An 18,902-nucleotide genomic window follows, 5' to 3' on the forward strand; every position below is an offset into this window, starting at 1 on the left:
CAAAATGGAATAAAGGGATTAATTATGGGTCCTGTTCTCGGACGTGACGTGTGGATGACGACCTCTTCTGGTTAAAGTAACTTAGGAAATATGAACACCTGAGTATCTGTGCAAATGTGGGTTTTATGATTTTATTAAGATGCTAACTGGATGTCAAAATCAATTCATTTAGTCTCGTACATTCGAGTGATGTGATGCACGTGGTTTCATTATTTTTCCAATAGATGGCTCCATTGCAACCTGTTTGAGGAACTCCGTGTGCTCGCAATTCCAGGAAAAAAAAGTTTCCCTTTTTTTCATTTATGTTCTATTTCCAGTCTGTGGTTTGCATTACGCGTTTTGGTTAAGCCTTTTCAACATTCACTAGCTTCACCCATGTTTGAAACGTGTTTATTATTATTATTGTTTTCAAATAAGACAATATAGACATAGTTTTAGGGCATGGTGCAGGGGTGGATCAACTAAAAAAGAAAAAAAAAGAAAATCGGTATTTTTTTTTTTTTCGTACGCGCCTAGCGAAGTAACCGTTACGTTGTGTATTTAATATGTAAATATTACAGTAACTTGAATCGAACCGCTGTTGATATGGTTACCATATCGGGCAACAGCGAATTCTGTTAGCGCGCGCATACGTTAGTTTTTTTTTAACGTAAAGGAATACGTGCCTGTATGTGCATATATAAAGTCGTAAAGCTCCTAGAGTTTAGCCTATTATTGTTCAAAACGCTCTAAAATGATGTCATTAAAGCTGTCGGTATTAGTCCGCTTCGTCGGTCGTGTAGATGGTGTGCTAGAGGCTCTTCTCTTTGAGGATTCCGCCCATTCTCTCTTGACAGCTCCGTCTTTCTCAACACACTCACTGCGCGCTTCCTGAAGCTCCTGCGCGAAACCCTTCCTCAGGCGCGTGAGTGTGACACGCACAATCTCTTGAAAATATTTTCTTCACCTCAACTCACTGCTGTTTGAGTTTTGAGACGTAGCCTATACGACACCACCGTTTTTCTAGTTTCTTTACTCGGAAGAGTAAACGCCTCTGGAAATGGGGATGCGTGGAGTTTTGGTTTATGCGATTTTTGCGGTTTTCATCGATCCATGTCGGGGGACTTTAATGAACTGCAGTGAAGTGCGTAAAGTTTTCCAGTCGAAGGAAATCGGACCTGTAAAATCAATACCTGAAACCCCGAGAACAGGTAAGATGTCTTGAGTTTGACATGTCAGGGATGAACTGTCTCCAACACATTATGATTTTGTTCCACAGTTAGTAACCTATTCATATTGTGTTAATTTTCCCACAACAGATGTAAAGATGGTCATTTAATATATAAACTATCTAACAGATGCCAGTTTTTTTAAAAAAAATATTAAGTATTTAGTACACAGTTTGGAGTTTTAGTCATAAATCTTTCTCAATTCATTCTTGATGCGGAAACGCTTACTTAATGTAAATAAGTAGTACCTAAGCTGAAATTCAGCTCGAAACCTGTTGTCACCTCAGTTAGAAAACCTTTAACGTGTTCACTTCCCACGCTTCAAAGATGTACAAGATTTGAAAAGTTGTATTAACTGCGCGAAATTCACCCCAAATATGTAATCGCTTGATGGTATATGACGCTTTCAAGACGCTCTGCTCATTTCCTCGCCGTGGGGTGCGTTTACCGGCTTTAGAAGTTTGAGGTAATAATGGTCGACTCAAAGACAGTCTGACTGAAGGGCATTACTTTTCAAATAAACTCTGGTAATGAATGGTGTCTCATGCTGTTGTTTCGCTTCACTCGAAAGACTTAAGACGAAATATTTTCAGTTAACATTCAACAAGAAAAGCGCATTCAGGCTACTAAAAGTGGAAGTAGAGCATCTGAAGTTGAGATTCTGCGTAGTGCGTGCTTTGAAGTTTATAGGATTCGTACACGACTCATCTTCACAGGAAATTGAGATGAAGGGTCCCATATATATATATATGTACATGTATATATGTGTTTGTGTGTATATATGTGTGTAATCCTTTCCTTGTTTGGTGTTCAGAAGGCTTCCAGCATCTAGCAAAAACAAATCGGTTTACAAAAAAAAATATGAATATGGGTCGATACTGAACATATCCCAGTTTTCCATCAAACCCTGCAGTTCAAAGTGGTTTACTTGTTGTTCAGCCTCAAGCTGAGATTTAAAATCAGTTTGCTGTTTTCTCAAATCACTTTTCAAGATCAAGTATACAGGTCAGAAACTAACTGGTGTCACTTGACTGCAGAATACAGCTGTAATTAGTCAAGAGAAGATGCTCTGTTTGGTTTAAACAGCTGTCATGTATATAATCTCCGAGGACTGTTTGGTTTGTGATCTCTGAGCCTCTGAAACGCTCTTTGTCAGGTTGTTTAGATAATCATTCCAGTTTGCTCTTGTGATCTGATCTAGTTTTTTGGGCTCCCAAATAATGGTTTTTGAGATGCTTCTATCAGAGGAGGAAGGCAACCTCTAACCAGTTTGACAAACTTTGCTGTGTTAATGGATGTTAAGTGTCTTGAGGAGAACAGCGTGTACACTGTTTCCCACCGAGGTCATCAAATGGAGTGCACTTCAAAGTGCTGCTTGGAAGAAGTTTGTTTCTGAGTTTTACAGGAATTTAGAGCTAGGGGTTGTGTGGTTTGCTGGTCAAGTTGTAATGTAAGGTGTTTGTATTCATTGCTCATCCTGAACTCCAGAGATTTTGGTCGGGAGCCTGGGAACTGTTAGATTTTACAGCTTTGTGATTTAGTTTTATGAAACATTCTTAAAATACAGACCAGGTAATTAACTTAAGTTATAGTAATTGACTTGGAATCAGATCATACTGTTATAGTTTGTAGCTACTGCACATTTAACCACCTCTTTTTTTTTTTTTCACATTTTCGACTGTCCTCTTTTGGACAGGTCTAGAGAAAACATTAGGCTTTTGTACATCTGTAAAAACAGGTGCATGATGTCATGCTTTCTCTCTTAAGCTTATGATATATGTGAAGAGACTTATGTACTGTAAATTACAGATCAAGTTTGACCTTGTTGAAGATATTCATTAATACGTTTGTATTCGTCTATATCAACAGCATCTTGAGAGATTTTTATTCTGCTTCTTCTGTTTTGCTCTGACTCACTCCCATCACACTACTTTTTCTTTCAGGTTTTATTTTACAAAGCTTAAATTAAATTCAAAGCTTTCCTGACTCTTTTTGGTTTTATTAAAATGTTGAGGAGCGAACAAGACATTGTGATGGAAGTTATCTTGAAGGACAGACTTTCATTGCTGTTTTCTCTATGCTGTTCTGATTTTCTTCTCTCTGCTTCCAATCTTGGATGTTAGGGGCAAAGCAAACTGTTTGATGTCCAGCGATTTTCAGGCCAATTATATCCCCCACCACATGACCCGTGTGAGAGCTTAGGTCCTTAAACATCAAATAATCAACTGACCACCATAGTTGGTGGGTGGGTAAATAAAATACTTAAAAATAGTCATGTTGACATTTAAACGGTTCCTCAAAGGTGTTTATTTCTGTAAGTTCCCATTAATGTAGCATTGGCATGTGTGCCAGAAAATTTTTCTTGTCAGAGAAGCTTGTAAAATGCACCGTCTTTTCCAAATCACACTTTTCATTGCTTCGCTCGGACCCCTGAAACAGCATGTCGCTGCTAGCAAAATAAAAACCCTAGTCTCACGTTGCATTTGATCAAACCTGGGCATTTGTGGTAATTTCTTCATGATGCTTTCATGTAAGAAGGTCTATGAGGCTTCAAAGAAGTGTGAACTTATTTTATTTGAGCATTGGGATGTCGTGGGAGAGTTGTCAACATAGGTTCATTGGGAAAAGTCCAAAAAAGTAGCTATACATACAAAGCTGAAATGAACCGTAGAGGCAGCAAAACACCAATAACATTACTTTAAAACACATTTCTTATAGCACAATGTTCTTAATCTATGTAAAGAAACGTTCTCATGCAGTTTCTTGCATAATACTGTGTTATGAATGCAAAACACGTATCAAAGTGCATATTTGTAAACTAATGCATTTTGACATTTGAATCACATGACCAGCTTCATGTGTGTGGCTTTTCTGATGAAGTAAACTTGCTCGGTTGCACACCTGGTGTAGTAAAACTGCTCCAGTCAGAGTGCTGTGAAACAGGAGTAGCAATAAGAGTTTAAAGACTTGTTGAAGCCAGCTAAAATGCCATGGTTGCTTCTGCAAATTCATTTTTATTTTGCATTTGCTTTTTAACACTATAGGTTAGGTTTACTGTCGGTGGTAAATTATTAGACACTCGCTATACAATTAATTTATGCACTGCCACAGTATGTAGCCTATATAAACCAATGTAAAAAAATAAAATAATAAAAAAAAAAACTTTCATAATTAAGTCCACCCGTTTTGGATAAATCTGAATGTTACTCATGGGAATTTTACTTTGAAAATAGCTATGTTTGCATCCAAAGATATGAATTAAACTTGTGTTCTAAACTGGAATATTGCATTAAACATTGCGCATGTAGCACGATTTCTATCCAGTGAGTACCAAACGTAGAAGCAGCAATGTGTCCTCAAGGAAGTCCTCTGTCTGTGTTGATGACTGACGAGGAGTCCCTTTTCCAGTCTTCTTCAACAATTCCCAAGTCTCCCAGCCTGTTGAATCATGTGAAACCGGGGCAAAAAGGGAGGGTGGAAAAGTTCACAGTTGGGTGGATTTATTCTCTCAGGTGATTACACTGAAACGTCTAACGGGTTGTGAGTGAGAAATAAACACTTCCCGGGGTGCTTTCATTTCGTTCTAGCGAGACAGAGATGAATTCCTTTCCTCGAGCCATCTCCTTTGCATCTTGCTCAGGAACTCGAAACATTGTGTGGTGGTGTGGTGATAGTATCTTTAGCAAAACTTGGCTTGTCCTAACGTGTCCCGTGCGGTTCTCCTAGAGCTAAAGCCCCCTTAGGTGCTGTCATTCGCACTGACCTTTTTTTGAGGGGGGTTTGTAGTGATGGAAAGTTTTTGTCGGATCTCAGTGGGATAAGAGTTTTGATGGCTAGAGACATCAGCCCTTTTATCTCCCCCACCCTACCGGCCTGCTGCGGCTTGCACAAACGTGGAGTTTCATGACCAGCCGGTGGTGATATGAGTCTGATAATGGTCCATAACATAAGTGGATCTGTAAATGTAAAGAAATAAAATGAGCTGGGTCTGCCACAATGCTATTTTTACCGATTGCCATGCAGTTGCTAGGCTGCTCTGGGTGGTTTTTAGGATGTTGATATGTTGTGTCTGGATGGTATAATATACATAATAAAACAATAATAGACTAATTAATGCATTTTTAATTTCATTTTTTTATAATTTTTCGATGAATAATAATTATAAGTATTTTTGTATTTAATATAAAAATGTATAATTTTTTTACTAGATAAACTAGTTTTTTTTTGTGATTTTACATTTTTTTACTTTTTCCTATACGCAGAAATTTGATTAGAACATGATTAATTATAATATATATATTTTTTTTTTATTATGTATCTTTTTATCTGATTGTTTAGGTGAAAAAAAAACTGTCACTGTTGACAGAAAATGTACTTTCTCCTAGATGCAGAAGTACATATCCACCTTGGTTATCAATCCCAACCTTCATCTGTCTCAACAGGTTCAGATCTTCAGGTTTGTTTGTCAAAGAATCTAACGTGCTGCACCAAGAAGATGGAGGAGCGTTACCAGGTGGCGGCGCGACGGGACATCCAGAACCTCCTCCAGACAACCAGCTCTAGTCTGAAGTTCCTCATCTCACGCAACGTGGCTGCTTTTCAAGGTTAGTTCATTGGTTTTGGAGACTAGCACTGGTTTATTGTCTACAATGCTTAGCAGATGATTCCTCAGTTCTCTTACCACAAAATGTGTTTCTACTCCGTTTTAAAGCTCATCAGAAGTTTGAAAAATCAACAGTTTATTTAAAACCTTTAGCACTTTGTGGTGTTCTTGTTTGGTATGATGTCAGTTTGTTTCCAGACATTTTACATGGTGTACAGTAAAGTATTGTCAGTGTATACTTTTCCCCGAAACCCACAATATGTGATTTAGTTCTCCGGTGGCATTCCAAGGGCTGTATTTTCAGTACATTTCAGGTCGACCAGTGTTCGTTTAAGGTTTGTGAATTAATGGCTTCCTTGATGAGGTGTACACCAAGATGCTTGTTTTGAGGTCTTAATTGAACCCTTCACAGCTTCGTAATATGAGGTCATAGGAGCCTACGCACCTTTGAGGAGGAGGGTATCCTTCATCTGAACCAAATGACAAACCTGGATAACCTGTAATCTCCCATAAGTGCTGATGCAAGAAGATGCACCGCTCCTGACAAAAACCTCTCTGTGCCCTACCGCAAATTCTCAGCAGAGGCTCGGGTTCAGGTTTCACAAAGGTGGTTAGTCAGTGTGTAGTGGCTCACGATGGGCCGGTTCACTGTGAGTGTGGGGAGATCTTAGATCGCTGCAAAAGTGCCAGAAGAGTGAAGATTAACAGTCTCCATTACATCAAGAGCGCACTGTCACTTTTTATGCTGACTTTGAAAGTGAGTGAGGTGATGCTGCATTACATCTGTTTATACACTTTGCCAACACTGATAGGCAGACATTATTTTTGAAAATGGTCAATATTATAAATCTATACTGACTTACAAAAAGCAAATGCATTAAAAATGGCAACATTGGAGCAGCGAAAAAGCTTTTGACTGTATTTTGATTGATATGATAATTTTCACACTTTTTAAAATAGCAATAGAGTTTATATATACTATGAATATATAGAAAATCTAAATTTATATATGTATATACTTACACTAAGTATAGTATAATATATAATATTATGCTACAACTGCCGCATTTATGTGCCATTTAAATCAGAAATAAAATATTAGCCCAATCTGACCAAAGCTGAAGATCGAGTATTTGCCGATATCAGTATGGTTACTAATATACTGTGCATCTCTTTCTCTCATAGAATGTGTACAGCTGATGGTTTCATCTCTAGTTTTCACATCTGCTGATAGACAGCAGTGTTCAGTTTCAGTAAACAGCCCAGCTTCACAGTGGTAAAAATGATCCTGTTGTTTTCCTCTCTTTTGCATTGCACTTGAATTTCTGAGTTGTGACTGACTGACAGTCTCGTGCAGGTGTAGACACGCTTCTGTTTACTGCCTACACTGCTAGACAACATTAGTGTGAGAGTTTCCCCGCAGTCCAGACTGTGTCATTAAACCAAACCTCTTGGGTTATTTCTCTTGTGGTTTAGGGCCCTTTTTATCTCAGTTCAAGACCTGTTATATCACATCATTTGGAAAAGTGGTATTCAGGTGGCAGTTACCATAGTAGTTAAAAACATTTTGCACATTTTGTTGGGCGTAGACTCGGGGAGAGCCCTGATGGTGTTTAATCACAAGACTCATTTTATGAGATTAACCCCATATTACAGAGCCCAATCTCAGCCTCCTGGTGTCTAACTAGCTATTACCTTTTTCCAATATGATACCCAACGCTCTACTGAACAGATATTAACACAATGACTGAAACACTGTACACATCCTGTGAGAAACATGGTAATATGTCGTAATATATTGTGCATCCCTATTGATACTGATAAATATATATATATATATATATATATATATATATATATATATATATATATATATATATATATATATATATATATATATATATATATATATATTCTTAGCATTGGTTGGATAGGGATAATAATGACACATTATTTTCAACATTTTAAAATGGACAAATATTAAACATTTTATGTATATGTATTTTTAAATAAGAGTATTGTATTGCATTTTATTGTAATATCATTATGTATTGTAGTATGTCCATCCAGCCATAAACAATAAATGTTATTTTGCCTTTGTTGCTGTATTTAATTTATTTGCCTTATGTAGGTCAGTATGTACTTATAATGTTGACAAGTTTAAAAACGATCAGCCGATAAAATCAGTACATCTATAACTCAAGCTTCCCAATCCTTCCCATCCTGTCACTTTTCCCATGTGTTTTACTGTCTTTAAACAATGCATGCGGTTTCTGTCATTTGGGGTGTTTGGAGAAATCACTGCAACATCTTGTTTTACTTGCTTTGATTTCGGTGGTCGAATGAAATGTGGGTTTGCTACCATTTTTATGAGGTTAGATCGAACCCAAATTATAATGCGGTTTGTCTTTGAGAAACGTGAATAGTTTTGTCTTTGAAACAAATCTGCACCTTTTCCTAATTAAACTTCAGCTTCAGTTGGAGATGTGTACAGTGTAGATGCTGGGAAGATTAGATTGCTAGGAATTGCTTTTGAACCACTGCATACTGTGAGAATTCAACCACAAGGTGATGGTCTGCTTGCCTACAAGACTTGTTTGCATTTTAGACTGTTCTACTTCCCCACTGTAAATCATGCAGTCATGTGTGTATAGTGAGGACCGTATGTTTGCGCAGTTGGTACTGTAGCTGTGTAAAGTTTCCTGAAGGTGCACTGTTGGTCCCTGCTTGTGTGCTAGATATTAATATATTACCACCAGTTAAATATACGTCTTCTGATAATTTATCTATTTTTTTAATAGACGCATGTTGACGTGAAATGCATTTTTTATATTAGCATGGTGATATTAAATGTTTATATATATATTAAGTTGTAATAATATTTCACAATATAACTGTTTTTCTGTATTTTTGAGCAAATAAATGCAGGCTTGATGAACAGAAGAAACTTCGGTAACACTTTACAATAACTGCATGCTATTAATCATTAGTTAAGCATTAGGAAACAGTTAATTAATCATTTATAAAGCATTAATAGACATGTATAAGCAGTTTATAAATACAGATATAAATGCTTTATACCTGATTTAAAAGCATATATATATAATGTATTTAATAATTGTTTTTTCATACTTTATTAATGATCAATTTATCATTTCTAAATTAAGTATAGCATTATTTACACACCAGTTATTATGGAGTTGTCAATGGTTCATAAGATCACTTAGAAATTGTAAGTAAAATATTAATAAACTATTCTTTTTATTCAGACATATAGTAATAGTTACTTATAGTATTAATAAATGGTTTATTAACATGTATTTCTATTGTAATTCAGGGTTAATTCAGGTAGTTATAAAACATATGTAGTTGTTAGCTAACTATTTTTGTGAGCTCATCTAAAGTGAGGACTATTTATGCCTTGTAAAGCTTTTACAAATGAGATTTAAAGGCTGTTAATATTTCTATGTTCTGTATCACTGTGTGGTGTTTGTTTCCGATAACTGAGCCTTTAAATATCCTTTATAAATGCTTTATAAGGCATAAACTAGACTCACCTTAGATGAGCTCACATAAATAGTTAACTGAGCACTACTAAATGCTTTATAACTACCTGAATTTACTACATTTCTTGTGATCTTATGAATCACTGGCAACTCCTAAATAACTGGTTTGTAAATAATGCTATACTTCATTGAGAAATGAAAAGCTGATCATGAATAAAGTATGAAAATACAATTATTAAACACATTATAGATATGCTTTTAAATAAAAAAATAAAGCATTTATATCTGTATTTATAAACTGATTATTACTGTGTTAATGCTTTATAAATAATGAATTATCTGTTTACTAATGCTTAATTAACACACATTCAAAATTTTCAATATGTAAAATCAATTTATTGTACAAATTTATTCAATTAATTGTAATTTTATAAAATGCATAATTTGTTATTTTATAATTTTTTTTTGTAAATGTATGCAAATTTTATAATTCTAAAGTTCAATTTCATAGTTATATTCACATATCATTTTTTAGTTATATATATATATATATATATATATATATATATATATATATATATATATATATTTAAACTTTCATAAATTTCATAAAGTCACAATGCAAATTCTTTGACACTAAGGCTTATTTTCTAAATGCGAAACATTTTTTCTTTCTTTTTATATTGATGGTGATTTCTTGTACTTTATTCTTTGTTGCCTGTTGAATTTCTGGTTGCAGATCTTTGGTCGGTGGATTATTCCTAGCCAGTAAGATTGATAGTTGTGGTTGCCATGGCATGATGGCAAACCTCTCTCAGAGTGAAAGAAAGAGAGTGGACCGGCGTCTCTCTCAGTGGGCAGCAGCATATTTGCACATTTGACGCAAAGACTCTTTACGGCCCCAGGTTAAAGACAAACATGCTCCTGTGGAGCTGGAGTCGTGGCCTCTCAGTTGGCTGAAGGTTGCTTGTTGAAAAGGCCATCGGCTAAACTTATTTCACCTTTTATTTTCTCCTTATTTATTTTTTTTTGCTTCCCCAACATTGCCAAATGACATCAAAGTGAGTTCTGCTTCAGTGGAGAGCTGATATCGTGAAATGCCCAAGCAGATGATGCAGAAAACGGCAATCTGTTCCGAGACGGAGGCTGGAATAAGAGGGCGAGATGTTTTCTTAAGAGCGCCTCACTAGTGAGAGCAAAATTGCACTGTTGAGTGAGCAAAATACCTGGAAGTCACTTGTTGAAAGTATTTGAGTAGGCATACTTTTTAAAGGAAAATGGAAGGAAAATGAGCAGAATTTGTGCAGAGGCCTCTGGCTTGTTGTTCGATTCACAGTGAATCACTTTGAAAGTGTGTGAATCATCATTTTGGGAGTTATGAACATTTTCTTGCCAGCGTTACTGCAAATATCTTGATGTTTTGTGGTTTACTAGTCTAGCAACCTGCTGAATTGTGAAAAAACAGTGGAATGGTATTACAAATGAGAGCTTTTTATTACAGAAGTATCCCTCCTAGAAAGCAAAAGGTTGTATGGAAACTTCTTGGGGGGTGGTTCACCCAAAAAATTATGACCCATTACATCAAATGCTCACCAGTGCAGTGAATGGGTGCCGTCAGAATGGCAAGCTGATAAAAACATCACCATAATCCACAAGTGATCCACACCCCTACAGTCCATCAGTTAACATCTTGTAAAGAGAAAAGCTGTGTGTTTGTAAGAAAAAATATGTTTTTAATGTCAAACAATTAGTTGATGATAATGCTTCCTCCAATGAAAAAGTCGTCTGGTCTGAATCAGGAGAGAAATGTGCACAAATCAAGTACCGTTTACAAGCCAATAACCGTTCAAAACCGCTCTAAACAAATGCATTGGTGTGATTTTGATGTAAGAGGACAACAGGAGATGGACTTTTTCCACTGAAGGAAGTGTGAAAACACCATAATGATCGATTTGTTTCTTACAAAGACGCAGCTTTTCTCTTCTCAAGATGTTAACTGATGGCCTGGAGTGGTGTTGGATTACTTTTGGGATTTTGTGATGTTTTTATCAGCGGTTTGGACTCTCATTCTGACGGCACCCATTCACTGCAGATGATCCATTGGTGAGCATGTGATGCAATGCTACGTTTCTCCAGTGATTATGTCCAATTGTGGACTGATAACAAATCGTCATGCACCAATGCAAAGCTTAAAAAACTCCCTCTGCATATTTCACAGCGATATGCAGAGCTATCAGATGCAGAAGTCTGTGTACCGTAATGATGATGAGAGGAACAATGAAAGACAAGACGGGTCCATTGCAAGTCCACTGACCCCAGATGATCTGCAGTCCTAATTTAATCACCAATAGCTCATACAGACAGTGTTCACGTCAGACCGGGAGAGCAAGATGAAATTAAGGACTAATGTTCCCATTTGTTACACACAAGCCCATTAATTATGTATTTCTATTTGATACAGATGGAGACAAGGCGGTGATTCATCACCCTTGCCATGACAGTGAAGAAAATTAAACCTTTTACAGGCACAAAACAACAAAACAGACTCACTGTGTACAGATAATAGTCTATTGTGCAGAAAAGGGAGACTTCTACACCAATAAAAACTAAACACAGCACAATTGAATTGTTCATATGTTGCTTTTTTGGCTCAAGACTAAATAGAGCTTGCAGTTGTTTAATTAATGGTGTAAGGCTTTTTTTTCCATGCTTGGCAGTTGTACATTCATTTATCGATTTTATTATTAAACCACATGCATGCATGATATCTCAAAATACATAATAATTCGTTGAACTGTTGAAAATCATACAGGTATTTTATTTTTTTTATATATTTGTGTTGAAAAAATGGTAATGGAAAAACAAATCACTAAATTTATTTTGTTAAAAAAAAAAAGAAAAAAAAAAAACAAGAACACACAAAAATTATTCCAGGAACTGTCTAATTAATTAACTATTTGATGTTTGTTTACTTATTTTATATACTTATTTACCAATTTTTCTTTCTTTCTTTTTCTTTCTTTACCAACTATTTAACTATGATTATTTTAGATCTATGTCACTTTAATGCAAATTCAGCTTTTAAGTAGATTTTAAACACAGCTGCTTGAAAAGAATTTGATATTAAACCAAAAGGCAGAAAAGCCTTAACTTCTAAACTTCGCATCTGTGGTTCTTGGACAACAGAAGGAAAGATGCAAAGCCTTGTCGATTTATTCACCTGTCACCGGCCACTTTGAGCCCATAAAACACGTTATATGCATGACTTGTATTTCCGAATGTCTCCCTGTTAACTTGCATTGCGGTCCCTTAATTCCTCTTTGTGATTCAGGAAGTCGTCTTGGCAGGATCGAACGTCCCTCCGTGCTTTCCATGCTTATGTGGCCATAAGCATTTTCAGTGTGGAAAGTGGGACTTTTTGACTGATTGTTCTCAATAGCAGGAAGATACAATGCCATGTGGGTGGTAGCGTACGCTGTGATGGGCTGAATTTAGACCGTTTATGTCACAGATTGACATTCCCTGGAGACAGTGGAGGATGTGGTCGGAATCTCTTTATTCGACGTTTAGAGTAACAAGTGATTTGGCGTGTGTGATTGGAAGACCCTTACTATTGCTATCTTGCTTTACTGCCAGTCCCTTATGCTTAAATAGTCTGCATGTATTTAAAAAAAATACAGTAAAATTGTTAAATATTGTTACAATTCAAAATATCTATTTCTATTTGAATATAACTCCATATATAATATATTTCTATAATGCAAAGCTGGATTTTCAGCAGCCATCTTGAGTCATAAGATACTTGAGAAATATGAAGAAAAAAAATGATCAGTGTTGCAAGTTTGCTACTTAATATTTTTGTTAAAACCATGATGCCAAATGTTCACCATGGTTAATATTGTGATTTTTTTTTTTTCAGCATTCTTTGATGAATTTGAATTTTTATATATATATATATATATATATATATATATATATATATATATATATATATATATATATATATATATATATATATATATATATATAAATTCATCAAAGAATCCTGAAAAAAATCACAATATTAAGTATAATATATATATATATATATATATATATATATATATATATATATATATATATATATATATATATATATAATTTATGAGGTACTAACACAGAGTTCAAATGTCCTGTAGACACTAGACAGACAAAACCTGTTGTGTTTGAGGTCATTTGTGAATTACCATAGACTTATAGTCTAAATAAAACTATTTGCAGCTATTACTGTTATTACACTTGTATGCAAAACTTCATATTATGCTTGCTAGAGTGTGTCACGTCATGTGCACGTGTCACAGCAACCGTCACAGCCCTACTCATTAGCCTTAATTTTATATGCTTTTCCCATACATATGTTCTCGATTTCCTAACAGGACTCCAGTGGCATCTTTGCATTTAGAGCACAGTCCACAGTGTTCCTCTCACATGAACCTGATTTAGTGTAGACTTCAGGCTAATGACCTAGACCAACCTCTCCGTCCCCAGCCGTTCACTAATCAGAACCTGTCGCTGGAGCGGGTAACAAAGGCAGCTTAATGAAAACAGAATGGCTCTGTTTGAAACAGCTTCCTGGTAAAGGACTGTGGTTGGAGGGCAAAGGCATGCTTTTGTGCTGCTGTGTGGTCTTCTGTGCATTTTTGCCTGCTTTAACTCATGGATCGGAGGATGATGCTGCACCGGGCCGAGTGGCCCGCATGCCCCGCTGAAGTGCCATTCACCATCCATTCAGCTTACCATCTCTAGTGTGCTTTGCACAGAGCTAGCCAGGGTTTGGGTGGTTGAGACATTGAAGCCTGACATTGGCTCATTCTGTGCCCCCTTAAGGATCTTAAACTGCTAATATTTGGCAATTAAACAAACACTGGAGATGAGCAGATGCATGTGTATAGATGTCTTTCTGTTTGTTGACAACTTCTGAATTTGATTCACTCCAATCTGTTTTCTGGGAAATCTGCTCGAGCTCTTTTCATGAGATTAAAATCCTCAAGTTGTCATTATTATTCTGGATAGGAAGAGCATCCAGCCTGCTTCTGTTTTTTGGTCTGGTATTGTTCTATTCATCATACAATTGATGTTATTTTCTTTTTCAGTATTAATGCAAGTATTTATATCAGAGAACAGCTAGAGCATCGTAATTTAACTAATAAATATATTAGTATTTTGCAAAGGTCTGAAAGTTTAAGGAAATGCATAATGGGTTATAGTAGTAAACACAGTGTATCATGACTTATTTGGTAATAGAAAGTGAACACACTGTAACTCAGGAAGTGATCCATCATGTAATTATCACTGCAGATTCTTTCAAAGACAACCCTTATTATGATTACATTGTTATTTTCTCATTTGCTCTATTTATATACTCTACCGTTCTAAAGTTTGCAGCTGTTTTTCAGCCTATTCTGCTCATCAAGGCTGCATTTATTTGATTAAAAATACAGTAAAAACTGTGATATTGTGAAATATTATTATTATTCAAAATAAATGTTTTCTATGTTAATATATAGTAAAATAGAATTTATTCTGTTAATGCAAAGCTGAGTTTTTATTCTTTTGTGTCTTATGTGTCTCTTGATTTGATAGAAACAGATGATTGATTCTTATGGGAAGTTGCACATTAGCATTAGCATGTTCTTGGCAAATCTCAGAATAAGATATCTTTAATCATCTAACATTCAAATGAGTTTGTTTCTAAAGAATAGTTGACAGTGTTCAAATGTTTAAAACTATGCATACTTCAGCCTCCCCTCAAGCGAGCGTAAGCATCTACGTGCAAAGCAAATCAGCATGTCTGAGGATATTAGCTAAGGAAATTAATAGTCCACTTCAAGGAAATACATGCTTTTGTTTATTCAATTTATTTTGGCAGGTTTCCAATAACTCCTTATCAGCACTGATCCATCAACGAAGCATTAAATCAGCTGGCCACTAGAAAGCAGCACCGTTTTCACACAGTAATGTCAGTGTGTTCGTAGAGCCCCTAATAACACTCTTGTGTTTGTGTGTTTGACTCGCACCCCTTTCAGAGCCTCTTCTAATAGCCCTGTTTAAGTGTGGCTCACTCATTACTGCCACTGTCTGACCACAAACCAGACCTCTAGTGTGAGACGCAGACCAGAAAGCGCATGGCTTTTGACTCACATTGACCTTTTGGGGGGAGGTGGGTTTTAGAAACACGGAACGACAGTTTTTAGTGTCTTTTCTTTCAATCTCTATTCCGAAATGGCACATTAACTGCATTGCAATCATTTACGAGTAAAAGTGTGTTGAAATATTACCAAGTCTGCAAACCGGATGTTAACAGAGACGCTGAAGGCAGACACAAAGAGGAGAAAATACTGGTAGAGCAATCCATGAAATATTGGAAGAAAATCCTAAATATTGAATTAGGGGTTTGTATGAATGGGATTTTTTGATGGTATTTTCTTTACATCTAGCCTCTGTATAACGTTTATTAAAGTAGGGTTTATAAACGCAACGTTGCTTTGTTTACATCAGTATCGGCCAATTTGCTTTGAAATGGTATGGAGTCGGCCATGAACAATCCTGATTGGTGCATTGCTATGTGATTTCCTGTGTGCTCGGAGTCATTGAGGTGTTTCTAGTTGGTTGCTGTGGTGGTCTTGGTTAGATAGACATGCTGTGAGAGTCATGCTTGAGAGTCGATTTGTGTATTTTCCTGTCTGGGTATTTCAGTGTGTTGAAATGCAAGCTTTTCCATAGATTTTGAGGCCGTAGACACAGATGGGGTGAAAGATCCCAGACAGTTTTCAGCAGCCGCGCAGTAAATGACAGGTTTCAGCAAAGACTGCATTCTTTTCCATTGAGAGAGAGAGAGAAACTGACACTCAGAGAGAAGTCATTCTTTGACATGTTCAGTTCAGTAACTTTATTGTCCACGTTGTGGAAATTTTGTCTCTCAATTATTTCTTTTTTTAATTTTTCCTCTTACAGAAGGCCCACTCCGAAATGTCACATTACAAAAAAAAAAAGAAAAAAAAAAAAAACTGTTGCAAAGTAGTGTTGCCACTCATGATAATGAAATTTCTAAAATTTATATTGATGATAAATACTGATATTCGATACCATTTTCGATACTGATTTTTACTGAAAGATAAATATTGAAATATAACTAGACTACAACATGACTATATATATATATATATATATATATATATATATATATATATATATATATATATATATATATATATATATATATATATATATATATATATATATATATATATATTAGGGCTGGGCGATATAGAGCAAAAAATATATCTCGATATATTTTGCTGTATCTCGATATACGATATATATATATATCGATATCTTTACAGGAAAAATAACCCCCCAAAAACTACTGCAAAAACAAATATGACAAATATTACGTTTAGGGCCCTATGACACGTTTTTTTCTTCACCATATGTTTTATTGTTACCTAGTTCTGTGTTTTAGAAGGTGTAATTATTTAAATGCATAAAAAACAACTTAATTAGTTAAAAAAAAATCGTAAAATAGCCTTATGTGAATGTAATGTTTTTTCCCTTCAGAAATTCTGTGTATTTATATTTTTCTGGTTATAAAATGAAAGCATAAAACATTCATTTAATTTATCTTTTAATTAATTAAAATTAAGCAAACTTAATTTTTTTTATTTAACTATTAAACTATTAAAAATAAAACATGGAAGAAATGTTGTGTGATTATTCCTTAAATTATGTTTGTTTAATTTTAGGAGTAACTTAGTGGGCTATGTACTATGTATATTCTGCTAAACAATAGTAATAGATTTCTGGCAAATACTTTTATTTTGACGAGTTTACTTTTACAGTTCTGTGTATGCGATACTACATCTATGATATAATTATATCTATGATATAATATATGACGCTAGTTTTACTCCGATCAATTGGTCAAATGCTCATAAAGTGCAGTTCTTGATGTTCTTCATGTGTTTACATCCTCATTTAGTGAGAGGAAAGACGCTAAAATCACGCGCGCTTCCGTGTGTGTAATAGACGAAGACGAGCTTTTGCGCCATTCATTAACACAAACACGCAGAACATGCAGGATTCATATTTACATAGACTGTTCTGGCTTAATATTTGCAGATATTAGTCCATATCGCGATTTGATGTAAGCGAATTGAACTACTTTTGATTAATTCATGCAAAATTTTACAAATTGGACAGTAGACTGTAAATTCTGTTTTTATGACTGGAATCCGCGATTCCGTCCACGTTTTCTGCATCGCAGAAATCATAGGGCCCTACAGTAGACAGTTTTTTTCTTTTTTTTTTTTAGACTAGTTCTGTACACGCGAGGGGAGGGGCACAAAATCAAGGAGGTGTGGGGCGAGCGAGCGAGGGCGAGCACAGCTCAGTAAAGGCAAACAAGCAAAGTGGCGGAATCAGAATTAAATATAAACAATATATCAATATATACGATATGTCACAATCCATATCGTGTTTTAAAAATATCTCGATATATTTTAAATATTGAGATATCGCCCACCCCTAATATAAATAAATAAATAAATATATATATATATATCTCTCTCTCTCGCTCTATATATATATATATATATATATATATATATATATATATATATATATATATATATATATATATATATATATATATATACACACACACACACACACACACACACACACACACACACACACACATATATATCTATATTTACATTATTGAAAACTTCTTGTTAAAAAAGAACTTTCGTTGTTCACAAAATAAATTAATATTGCCATGACGAAAGATGAAAATAACCACCATCTCTTGCAGAAAAAAAATAAATAAATAAATACTGTCATGCGAAATGAAGAAAATAACATTTATCTATTGTAAATTAATGTTATTTTAAATGATGAAATGTGGAAAGTAGAAAATTGTGTGAAAATTGTGAAAATTAGGTTGGTTTGGGTTTCTGAATATTCCAGTTTGATTTCTTTTCGATTAATCATATCGAAAATATGAATAATACTTATAACTGACGTTATAAGTTGTGTTTGGAGACCAGATATGTTGTTGAATATGTATTTTGTTGAACAACATGTTTATAAATGTTCTTATTACACTGCGGTCTAATGCTCTCTTAGATGTTTCATTATTTAAGTATCGAAAAATCTTTGACCACACTATTGCGATTTCAGTTACCATCACTGTCTCGGAAAACAATTGAGATGTTAATGAGATCTCATCCATGACTCCTTTGTTTCCTATGTGTCTTGACTTCTTTCTTCTCTTCATGAATGGCTGCTTCAGGATTTCGCTCTCAAATAAATTCCCAACTGGAGTGGCAGGCATAAATAGCAACACAGCATTACTCCTGTGGTTTTATGTCTGAATGTGTCTGGCTTTAACATCTTCAAAAGCAGGATATGGTTTGTGCAACTATCCAACCTCTTAGTTCCTCTGTGTCCCCAAAGACATTTGGCATAATGACCCCATAATTATACCACAGGCAAACAAAAGAGACAAACCCGGTGGCTGATTGCTTGCAAACATGGGAAGTGTTA

General features: G+C 35.2%; 1 protein-coding gene across 1 annotated transcript in view; it reads left to right on the top strand.

Annotated features, from left to right (window-relative positions):
* The first annotated feature begins 600 nt into the window (after positions 1–600).
* The window catches only part of LOC113044635 (glypican-5), a 166,871-nt gene continuing 148,569 nt past the window's right edge, over positions 601–18,902 (top strand). Inside the window, exons 1-2 of the mRNA XM_026204783.1 lie at positions 601–1,190; positions 5,651–5,812. Coding sequence (XP_026060568.1) covers positions 1,040–1,190; positions 5,651–5,812 — 313 coding nt within the window. The 5' untranslated portion in view covers positions 601–1,039. The remainder of the gene's footprint in view (positions 1,191–5,650; positions 5,813–18,902) is intronic.

Source organism: Carassius auratus, chromosome 26, assembly GCF_003368295.1.
Source record: "Carassius auratus strain Wakin chromosome 26, ASM336829v1, whole genome shotgun sequence".
NCBI classification, from domain to species: domain Eukaryota; kingdom Metazoa; phylum Chordata; class Actinopteri; order Cypriniformes; family Cyprinidae; genus Carassius; species Carassius auratus.